This window comes from Telopea speciosissima, chromosome 8, assembly GCF_018873765.1.
Source record: "Telopea speciosissima isolate NSW1024214 ecotype Mountain lineage chromosome 8, Tspe_v1, whole genome shotgun sequence".
In the NCBI taxonomy this organism is placed as follows: Eukaryota; Viridiplantae; Streptophyta; class Magnoliopsida; order Proteales; family Proteaceae; genus Telopea; species Telopea speciosissima.
Window position 1 is genome coordinate 63,682,221 of NC_057923.1, and position 11,243 is coordinate 63,693,463.

The 11,243-nt window shown below is 42.2% G+C and overlaps 2 protein-coding genes across 3 annotated transcripts in view; one reads left to right on the forward strand and one right to left on the reverse strand.

Annotated features, from left to right (window-relative positions):
* LOC122672780 overlaps window positions 1–9,990 on the forward strand; it is a 254,565-nt gene extending 244,575 nt beyond the window's left edge. For both annotated transcript variants that reach the window (XM_043870268.1, XM_043870269.1), the window contains one exon: window positions 9,709–9,990. The gene's annotated coding sequence lies outside the window, so the exon portion shown is untranslated. The remainder of the gene's footprint in view (window positions 1–9,708) is intronic.
* LOC122672561 lies at window positions 454–1,194 on the reverse strand. Its single transcript, XM_043870022.1, has one exon. It carries the CDS (start codon window positions 1,192–1,194, stop codon window positions 454–456), a length of 741 nt encoding a protein of 246 aa, XP_043725957.1.
* Window positions 9,991–11,243: the final 1,253 nt, after the last annotated feature.

Sequence of the window (11,243 nt, forward strand, 5' to 3'; positions counted from 1 at the left end):
TTCCTACCGGGGATGAAGGCAGACTGATTTTCACTAACAAGGAGATCCACCACAGTCTTGAGCCTGAAAGCCAAGATTTTGGCAATGAACTTGTAAATCAGATTGCATAGGGCAATGGGCCTAAAATCCAACATAGCTAAAGCTCCCTCCTTCTTTGGAATGAGACAGAGAAAAGTGTGGTTCACCCCTTTGATTTGGCTTGGATTGAAGAAAAAACTTCTAATAGCTTTGATGAGATCATCCTTAATGATATTCCAAGAGGCTAAGAAGAATCCCATGCTGAATCCATCCGGCCTAGGAGCCCTGTTCAGCTTGAAAGAGTGAATAGCAGTAGTGATTTCCTCCTCCAAAGGAATGGCACCAAGGGACTGAATTAGCTCAGTAGGAACAAATTTATTGAGTAAGTTATTGGGAAAAGGATCTGCATCATCCTAGGGCCCATTAAAAAGATCCTTAAAGTAGGAGAGCCATATCTTTGATGTCTTTCACAGTAGTAACAGGAGAACCATCAGGGCCAGCCAGCTGTAAAATGGAATTGACGTTTGTTCTAGACTTCAAAGATCTGTGGAAGTAGGCTGAGTTAGAGTCCCCTAGCTCCAGCCATTTAATCCTAGCCTTCTGCCTTAAGAAACTTTCCTCCTGTGAGAGAAGAACAGATAGGTCTTGGGAGGCAACCTTTTCATTGGCAGCAAGTTGACAATTCAGGATATCTGATTGAATTTGCAGCTGAATGGTAGAGAGCTTATCCTTGCAATCCTGGACCTGCTGGGATATATTGCCAAAAGTATTGGTGTTCCAATCTTTGAGAGCTTCTTTCACATTCCTGAGCTTCCTAGCAAAAGCAATAAGGGGGGAAGAAAATGCTTGGACAGGCTTGTCCCAGGCATCCTTGACTGTTGCAAGAAAAGTGGGGTGAGAGGACCACATGTCAAAGTACTTGAAAGGTTTAGGACCAAAGGGGTTGTAAGGCTGAATAGATAGGGAAATAGGACTATGGTCAGAAATTCCGGGGGTGTCAAAGGTAGCAGAGGAAGAGGGAAAGGAGGCAAGCCAATTATCATTGACAATAATTCGTTCAAGCTTGCAATCAATATGGTAGCTCCCAGCCCTTTTATTGCTCCAAGAGAACATAGGACCAGTCCTGCGAAGATCATCCATGCCCAAGTCATCAATGCAGTCATTGAAAGCAGCCATAGAATCGAGACCCAAAGAATCACCTCCCTATTTTTCATTCCCGAATCTGATCACATTGAAATCTCCACCAATACCCCAAGGGGAAGGACCAATAAGACTAGCAATACTGTGGAGATCATCCCATAAAGATAACCTCTGTGAAGGGCAATTAGAAGCATATACAGCAGTGAAAAAGAAAGTGAAATGGTTGAGGCAGTCTGAGAAACTTAAATGGAGATACTGGGCCGAAGAGGAGATCAAGGAAACCTTAATTTTAGAAGAATCCCATAAAATCCAGATGCGGCCATCGGGGTGGTGGATGTAATTGGATAAGAAAGACCAACCCGGAGCAATCAAGCTCAAAATTTTTGCAGCATTGGGCTCTTTAACATGGGTTTCCAGCAAGCAACAGAAGGTAGAATGGTGAAGCCGGATACGGGCTCTAACAACAGCTTGTTTGCTCAGGGAATTGAGACCCCGAGTGTTCCACACTACTCCGTGATTCATTTGGGCAAGGAAGGAGGTTGCAACTGGCTTCCCAGAATTCGGGACATAACACTTCGAGACGAGGAGGAGCTCCGGTGGCGTCGATTGTAACCAGCAGCAGGGGAGATACAGGGGATATTGGATAGGGGGGGATTGGGTAAAGGGGATGAAGGAGACTTGTTAGATACCTCAGTTTCCCCAGCCAAAATACCCGACCTAGGTGGATCAGAAGGAGGACTTAAAGGGTCAAAAACAGTGACCACAGGAGATGATCACTTCTTGGATTTCTTTTTCTTATGGTTTTTTGTTTTTTTTTGTGGAGGGCTTTTTAGGGATTTGGGTCACAGGGGATAGAGATATGGGAGAAAGCAAAGTAGCAGAGGGCCCCACAGAAGGGACAGCCAGGGGGTAAATATCGGGAGAAGCAGTGAGAGAGGGAATCTCAAGGTCTTTGGCAAAAGAGGAAGAAGCAAGATCACTCGTAGGAGCTGTCACAAGGACTTTCGCAGAAGAAAAAACAGCGAGAACAGTCGACGAAACTGACGCAGGTTCCAGCGGGAGTGCAGGAGACAGAGAGGGAGGAATCGTCAACAACGCATGAGCGACAGAGGCTTGGTCACCAGTGGTGTCAGGCAGGTCTTCAGCCATCGACGATGACATACGCGATCTACTACGAGGAGTAGCAGAGTCAAGGGACTTCTCGATGCAAGTACCAAGATCAGACTCCAAAAGTCCATCGTCAGATAAAGCAGCAAACGGATTTTGCCCAATGGATAAAGCAGGGTTACCCAAGATACTATCTTGTGGAGCAGCCGGAGCACAGCTAAGAGGCCGGCGGCAAGCTCTGGACCTGGCTCTGCCTCTAGATTGGGAAACAAACCTAGATGGAGCTTCAGAGGTCGGGATGTGATTCTCGGGTAGAGGAATAGACGCAGAGGGCAGAATCGTGCCCAAACTTCTTGCAAATCAGGCATTAAGGAGGCTTCCACTCGTAGTGGACTTCCTATTCAAAAGAAAAATCTTCCCCTTCATTCACAGTGATGAAAGAAGGCAGAGGTTCATCGGCAGGCACTTCCACGCAGATACGAGCAAAAGCCAGTCGTAACTTCCGCATTGTGCGCACATCTGCGAACAGTGGCTTTCCCAACACAGAGCCATAGTACTGAGACCATTAGCGCACCAGTAGTGGAGAGGAATTCCTGGAAGAGAGAACCAAAGGGGGATGGTCGAGAGATCGATCCTGCGGAGTTGCAGATGATGGCACCACTGTCTGAAAAAAATGGGTTTCTTCCCAACTTGCTATGGGCTACCCTCGAGCACTCGGTTCTTATCTAGAAAAATGGGTTTCTTCCCAACTTGTGAATTAAGTTAAGACTCAATTTAGTACTCTGTTGCGCATTCTTTGTAGTGATAATGCTTAGGAATATTTTTCGACTCCCTTCACTGATTTTATGACTCACCATGGCATTATACATCAATCTTCTTGTGCCGACACCCCATAACAAACTGGTGTGGCAGAAAGAAAGAATAGACATTTGATGGAGGTCACATGGTCCTTTTTATTTGAGATGAAGGTGGCCAAACCTTTTAGGGTTGATGGTGTTCTGACAGCATGTTATCTAATCAACCGCATGCCTTCCTCTGTCGTACATGGTGGGATACCTCATTCTCTCTTATTCCTTCTGCTTCCTTATTTGCCTTACCGCCTCATGTTTTTGGTAGTGTTTGTTTTATTCGTGGTCATCGTCCAAGTGTCTCTAAGTTAGATCCCAAAGCTCTTAAATGCATCTTTGTTGGTTATTCTCGTACTCAAAAGGGCTATCGATGCTATTCCTTTGAGTTACAGAAATAATTTGTCACAGCCATGGTTCAAAATCTCACGATATATCGCCGATATTTCGGTATATTTCGGATATCTCGACACTACCAAGACGAGATAACCATACGAAATGAAAAAAGTCCAAATTTCGGTATATTTCGTGAAATATCGGTATATTGCTTAAACAATGTGTATTTAACTATTTATACATCGGGGTCCGACCGTATACTGTCAATTAAGGGTGCAAACCCAAAAGTCCAAAACACCACTTTGAGTTCATTTTTTTTGCAATATGAAGGTTTAAATGTGTTTATTTAGCTTAAATAAGGGTGTACATGAAATATTAGGCTTTAATATGGCCAAAAACCCACCGAGATGGACTGCCAAAATATGGCAGAAAAAATACCATGCCATATTTCGGCAAAATTTTGGATATTTCGGAAATCTCGACCTGCCTGAAATGGCGGTACGAGACGAGATCTTGAACTATGGTCACAGCTGATGTTTCTTTCTTTGAGTCTACCCCTTATACTGTTTCTCCTGTTGTTGCTTCTAAATTGGATGATGATCTTCCTTTGTATATTGTTCAGTCTTCTACTCCACATGTTCCTCCAATACCGCCGCTGCCGCCGCCACCTCCGCTACCACCACCTCCTGTTACATACCAGCGCCATCTTCGGAAAGTTTGGGCCCCCCGCTCTACCTTCTACCTCATCTTCTTCGTCAACTGCTCTTGCCCAAGGTAATCCTCCCTCTTCCCTTGATGTTCCTTCTGACCTTGATGTGCCTATTGCTGTTCGCAAAGGTGTTCGGAGTTGTACCCAACTTCTTCTCTCTAACTTTGTGCCCTACTCGGGTTTATCCTCTACTTCCATACTTGCTTGACTACTATTGAGCACCACCCTATTCCTAAGTCTGTTGCAGAGGCATTATCTAGTCCTGGCTGGAGGGCTGCTATGACTGAGGAACTGTTGGCTTTAGAGGCGAATCAGACATGGGATCTTGTTCCTTTACCCTCAGGTAAATCAGCTATTGGTTGTCGATGGATTATTGTGGTGAAGGTGAACCCTGATGGTTCTTTAGCTCGCCTTGTTGCCAAGGGCTATGCCCAAGTGTATGGTGTTCATTATGTGGACACTTTTTCTCCTGTGGCTAAGCTTACTTTTGTTCGTATATTGATTTCTCTTACTGCCACACATCATTGGCTCTCTTTCAGTTAAATGTTAAAAATGCATTCTTGCATGGAGATCTCCATGAGTAGGTTTATATAGAGAAACCTCCTGGGTTTGTTGCTCAGGGGGAGTATGGGATGGTGTGTAAGCTCAAAAAGTCTTTGTATGGGGTGAAACAATCGCCCCGAGCTTGGTTTGGTCGGTACACTAAAGTTGTTTTGGAATTTGGACTGACACGTTGTAGTAGTGACAATTCTGTAATTTTCCGGCATTCTGATGCAGGAAGAATATTTCTTATTGTATATGTGGATGATATTGTCATTACAAGAGATGACTCTTCAGGAATTGAGAAGTTGAAGATGCATTTACATCAAAAGTTTCAAACTAAAGACTTGGGAATACTTTCTAGGTGTGGAAGTAGCGCAATCTATGAAAGGAGTTTCGCTCTCAACGAAGGTATGTTCTTGATCTTCTTTCAGAGACATGATTGTTAGTATCCAAACCTCTAGATACTCTTATGGATCATAATTTAAAGCTTATAGCTGATGTTTGATGTTGGTGATGTTCTTAATGATCCTGAGAAGTATCGGAGACTTGTTGGGAAACTAAACTACTTGACTGTGACTCGACCTGACATTGCCTTTCCTGTCAGTATTGTGAGTCAGTTTCTATCTGCTCCTCGTATATCTCATTGGGATGTTGTTATAAATATCTTGAGGTACCTCAAGAAGGCTCCTGGACGTGGATTACTTTACTCTGATCATGGACATGGCCGTGTTGAAGGTTTCTCGGATGTTGACTGGGCTGGATCTCCCGTTGATAGGAGATCAACTATTGGTTACTATACTTTTGTTGGTGGAAATCTGTGGCATGGAGGAGCAAGAAACAGACTATCGTGGCTAGATACTCCAAAGCTACCCGATTCTCATTCTTCTTCTCCTCTTCTCTTCTTCTTTCTTCTCTTTTCTTTATTGTTTACACTTACAAGGAAGAGGAAATTGGAGGGAACCCAATCATCTAGTCGAATGATATCTGTAGCCATAGACTACTTACTAAAACCCAAACTATATATGGATTTTGCACCGACTGAGTGGAGGAGAACACTTATGGGGTGCCAATGGTCAAACCAAAGGCAGGTGGAGGCACCATCATCAATTTGGCAGAGGTGGCCCCAAGATCAATAGGTTTAAGCTTCAGAATCTTTCGCTAAACCCAGGAAACATCAGTAATAGCAGTCTAAATAAAATCATTGTGAAGAAGTCCAAAGTAGATCCAGTCACCTAAATATAGTTTTCTTCTTAGCCACAAGCTTCCAAATCAATTTGAGAATACCAGCAGAATTAGTCTCTTTGATTCTTCTCAAGCCAAGACATCCCTCATCCTTGGGAAGACAGACAGTAGCCCAGCTTATAGGGTGGACTAATCTGGATGATTATTCTTTCCAAAAGGAAGGCACACATGAGGGACTTCAACTCCTTAATGGTGGACTAAGGTAACTTACCAAACCAATAGATGTAAGAGGATTGGAGGACAGATCCGATCAATTCCAGACGACCAGCATAAGAAAGAAGCTTGCACTTCCAAAGATAGAGTCCCTTACACATAAGATATAACATAAGAATGCAGTGATGAGCTGTCATCCTAGCCGGAACCAAAGGTAAACTCAAGTACTTGACCGGAATACGGCCTAAGAAGAACCTTGTCTTCTCTATCAGACAAGCAAGAGAGATTTCAAGTGATTGATCCGAAGGCCCAAGCACCCCTTAAATGATGCGAACATGACAGAATTAATTTCAATCGAAATAATATTCGCGTTTGAGGGATCATCAGCAAAGGCAAGATGGTATAGCTTAAGAGCCCTTGTACTTAAGAATGAGAGAGATAAGATGTTGATCCATACAAAACTGAATACTTCTGGATAAGACTTCAAGGGCTAAGGAGAAGATGAATGGGGAGAGGGGACAGCCCTGCCAAATGCCCATGGTAGAGACGAAGAAACCAGCCGGACTACCATTGACAAGCACTGAGAAGTATGGAGAAGAAATGCTGTAATAGATCCAATTGATAAAAACTGAAGGGAAGGCCATCTTTAGCATGACTTTAGAAATGACGTCCCACCTCAAGGAGTCAAGGGCTTTGTGGATGTTGATCTTCATAAGGGCAGCAGGGGGATGAGATTTTCTATTGAAGCCTTTGACAAGCTCATTGCAAAGGATGACGATATCAGAGATACTTCTGCCAGCGATGAAAGCCGATTGGTTGCCACTGACTATAGAGTCAACCACCAACTTAAACCTGTTGGCAAGGACTTCGTCAATGAACTTGTACAAGAGATTGCACTAGGAGATGGGTCTGAAGTCGTACATAGTAGAGGCAACTTCTTTCTTAGGGATGAGGCAAAGGAAGGTGTGGTTACTTCTTTTGATCTTGCTGGGGTTGAAGAAGAAATTCTTGAGGGCCTTGATTAGGTCTTCTTAGATAATGTCCCTGGTGGAGAAGAAGAATCTCAGACTAAAGCCATCAGAGCTAGGGGCTCTATTAGCCTTGTGAGAGTAGACAACTGCTAGAATCTCTTTCTCGGAGGAGATAACTTAGAAGGTACCAATAAGGTGATTGGGAATGAATTTGTTGAGTGGACCCTCAAGGATAGGCTCAGTGGATGCAATGGAAGAAGACCTGAAGATCTCCTTAAAATAGTCAATTGCCTCTGCCTTAATATCTTCAACTTTGTGGAGAGAGGAACCATCTCTGGCCAAAAGCATGGGGATGGAGTTGACATTGTTCTAGCTTTCTTAGACTTGTGTTAAGTAAGCGGAGTTGGAGTCTCCAAGTTCCAACCATTTGACTCTTGAATTTTGCCCTAGGAAGCGATCCTCTTGAGCAACCAAAGAAAGTAGATGCAAAGAGACCACTTTTTCTTCTTCCGGGCATTGTGGAGGTCAGGTTGGAGCCTCAACTAAATATCAGAAGCTTATCCCCTACAGTCAAAAATCAAGGAGGAAATGTCCCCAAAAGAGGAGTTGTTCCAAACTTTAAGGGCACTGTTAATATCCCAAAGCTTACTGGCAAAGGCGATAAGAGGGGTTGAATGGGCATGGACTGGCTTGTCCCAGGCATCTTTAGCAGTGGAGAGGAAATCTGGGTAAGAGGACTACATGTCAAGGTATTTGAAAGGTTTAGGGCCGAAGGAGATGTAGGGACAAACAAGAATGTTGATGGGACTATGATTGGAGACATGGTACAAAATTTCGCGAAATATCGCCGAAATTCCGGTAAATTTCGGTAATTTCGACACTACCGAGACGAGATGGGCTTCCGAAATGAAAAAAGTTCAAATTTCGGCGAAATTTCGGTATATTTCGGTATATTTCGTAGAAATACTGTGTATTGAGCAGTATATTTCGGTAAATTTCGGTTTATTTCGGTAAATTTCGTAAAAATACTTTGTGTAAGTATTAAACTATTGACTATTATGAAGTTTATGAGTTATAACTTATGCACTAATGACTTTATGAGTTTAAACTAAAGGCTACATTTGACTTTATTTTTGTTTCATTACTTTGTTTAAATTTCTTATTATGTCTTTTAGTACTTAAACAATATGTATTTAACTATTTTATACAACAGGGTCCGACCGTATACAGTCAATCAAGGGAACAAACCCAAAACACCACTTTGAGTTCATTTTTTTTGCAATATGAAGGTTTAAATGTGTTTATTTAGCTTAAATAAGGGTGTCCATAAAGTATCAGGCCTAGATATGGTCAAATACCCACCGAGATGGACTCCCGAAATATTGCAGAAAAAATGCAATATTTCGGCAAAATTTCGCCAAATTTCGGATATTTCGGATATCTCGGTAGGCCCGAGATACCGATATATCGCGAGATATAGTACTATGATTGGAGATGCCAGGAGCGTCAAAGGTAGCATATGAAGAGGGGAAGGAAGAAAGCCAAGATTCGTTAACCAGGACCTCATCAAGCTTGCAAGCAATCCTTGAGTCACCACGTCTTCTGTTGTGCCTAGTGAATTTAAGACCAGACCATCTCAAATCATTCATGCCTACGTCATCAAGGCACTCATTAAAGGCATCAACAGAGGAACCATCAAGCCGATCACCTCCTTTTTCATAATCATATCGGACGACATTGAAGTCACCACCCAATCCCCAGGGGAGGGGGTCAACCTGCTAGGAAATACGACGAAGGTCTCCCCAAAGAGAGGCTCTCTTGGAGGGACAATTAGAGGCATAAGTAGCAATGAAAAAGAAACTGGAGTTCCTTGGCTGTCGGAAATTTGAGATGCAGTACTTGGAAAGAGGAGAACAGCAGCAGAATTTGAATTTCGGAGGGGTCCCAACGAAACCAATGGCGGCCATTGGAATGCTGAGAGTTGTTGGAATAAAGGGAGCAAGCAGGGGCAATTAAGGAGGCTACCATACAGATAGAATTAGCCTCCTTGACTCTAGTTTCAATAAGACAACAGAAGACAGAATGGTGAAGATTGATACAAGAACGCACCTCAGCCTGCATAGATGGGGAGTCAAGGCCTTGGGTGTTTCGGATCACCAATTGATTGAGTTGAGCTATTATTGGAAAACATGAAGAATTCCCCTATCAAATCCTCATTAGAACTATTATGGTTGATATTATAAACGAGAAGAAATGACATAATAAAAAAAGTAGATGATGGATGATAGGAGAAAATCTTCTCTCTCTCTCTCTCTCTCTCTCTCATACAAAACTCTCACATTATAAATCCAAATAAAATTACGGGAAAAAAATGTTGCCTGGTCTTGTGGCCCCTACGCCCAGACACAGGGAGCGCGTAAAATTACCACCCCGCCCCCTATGAAATCAAAAATCCCATCCATGTGTGTGCTCTCATTGGCCCTCGTGCTGGTGTTGGGGGCCATGCAACCAGGCAGCAATCTCTTGCCCTAAATTATTTTGTTATTTAAAATTAGTTATTCAAATAAGCTTCAATTTTATAGTTCTACAAGATCTTTGGAATTTTGTCTTATAGTTTTCCTCTATAATTCTTAACTGTAAACAGGAGATTGGAGCAAATATATGTTTGGGGGTGCCAGAGTTGACAAAAGACAGGACTGTTTTCTGAATGAAGATTTATAGAACTGCCTGTTTATCATAAACTCTGGTGAGGATCACATCACAAGAAAGTGTATGTAGTATATTCATCATTTCATCCTCATGCTTATACATCCAAGGCTCCCATTGTAAATATCTCTTCATGGGGTTGTGAATGGAACAGATGATGTATACTGTCATTCCCTGTATATGTCAATAGTATTAATTGTAATCATTTAAATTAAAATTCCGTTTGTTTTTCCCATTACTGTGATCTGTTGTCATCAGTCGCAATTTTCTTTGCTTTCAGAACTCTCCGTTGGGTAATGAAAATCTAGCCCATGTATCAAATTTCTGAACCTAATTCGATCAAATACGTCCCAAGTATTGACATATGCATCCTTATATCAACATGTACCGTTTCACTGGTCCATGTATTCGTTTGTACCCTCTTGGTAGACCTGAAACTTTCCAAACTTTTATTTGGCTACTTGGTCAATAAAAGTAGAAATATTCGATCAAAAACTCCCCCAAACTTCTCAAAATGGCTACTGTACGGCTGTATTTGAGTTAACCTTAAATTCTTTTGAGGGCTGTTATGTTGACTCTGCCTACATCCTTCCGTTCGGGGACTGCAGGGAGTGACCTTAGAAAAACCAGATTTAAGAGAGTTTTTTTTTTTTATATATTACTGTCACCTTATGAGGTACAACTGAAGAAGTTTTTGCAAGGGGAGATTCTGATGGGCAACAGGTTCTCTGTTCTTTGCATTGCCTATATAAGATGGCTCTAAGTCATGTGGAAAGGTTAAAGTATCTCCTCCTCTGACAATGATACCAATCCCACTGCCGTAATGACTCATAGTCAGGGGATTCCCCCTCACTTTGGATGAAGGAAAACCGGAAGAAATAATGAAACTAAACACCGCATTAAACCATTATTCAAACTCCACATTCCGAAGGCCGAGTGAGTTTGGATTTACTGCATAACCCCCATAAGTTTAGTTTGGTTGAAAAGAGGATTTATTGATAATCGGAACCTGAAGAACCCAAAGCTTCCGAGGAAAAACTTGCACAATAATTGGCAAGACAACACTACCTTCAAAGGGTTACTGACAATTAAGGGTGTCAAATTAGACTGGATTTGAGAACCGAAACCTAAACCGGATAGAATAATTGCCAAGACAACACAGCCTTAAAGGGGTTATTGTTAAGGGTGTCAAATTAGACCAGATCTGAGAACTGAAACCTTAATCGGATCGAATAAGTCAAATTGAATCGAATCAAGTAAAATTCGGTTAGATTTGAGTATTAGATTTCAAAACCGTTTGGGCTCTTGGTTTGGTTCCGGATCAAGCATAGGAACCAAATTCTATAATCTAAACCGAGCCAAATTTGAATAATTAAGTTATATATTATAGGACTTGGACTGGGTAGGGGCATCAGAACCAAACCATGTAAGAATTTAATGGAACCAAATTTCTGAGCCTAAATTGAACCAAAA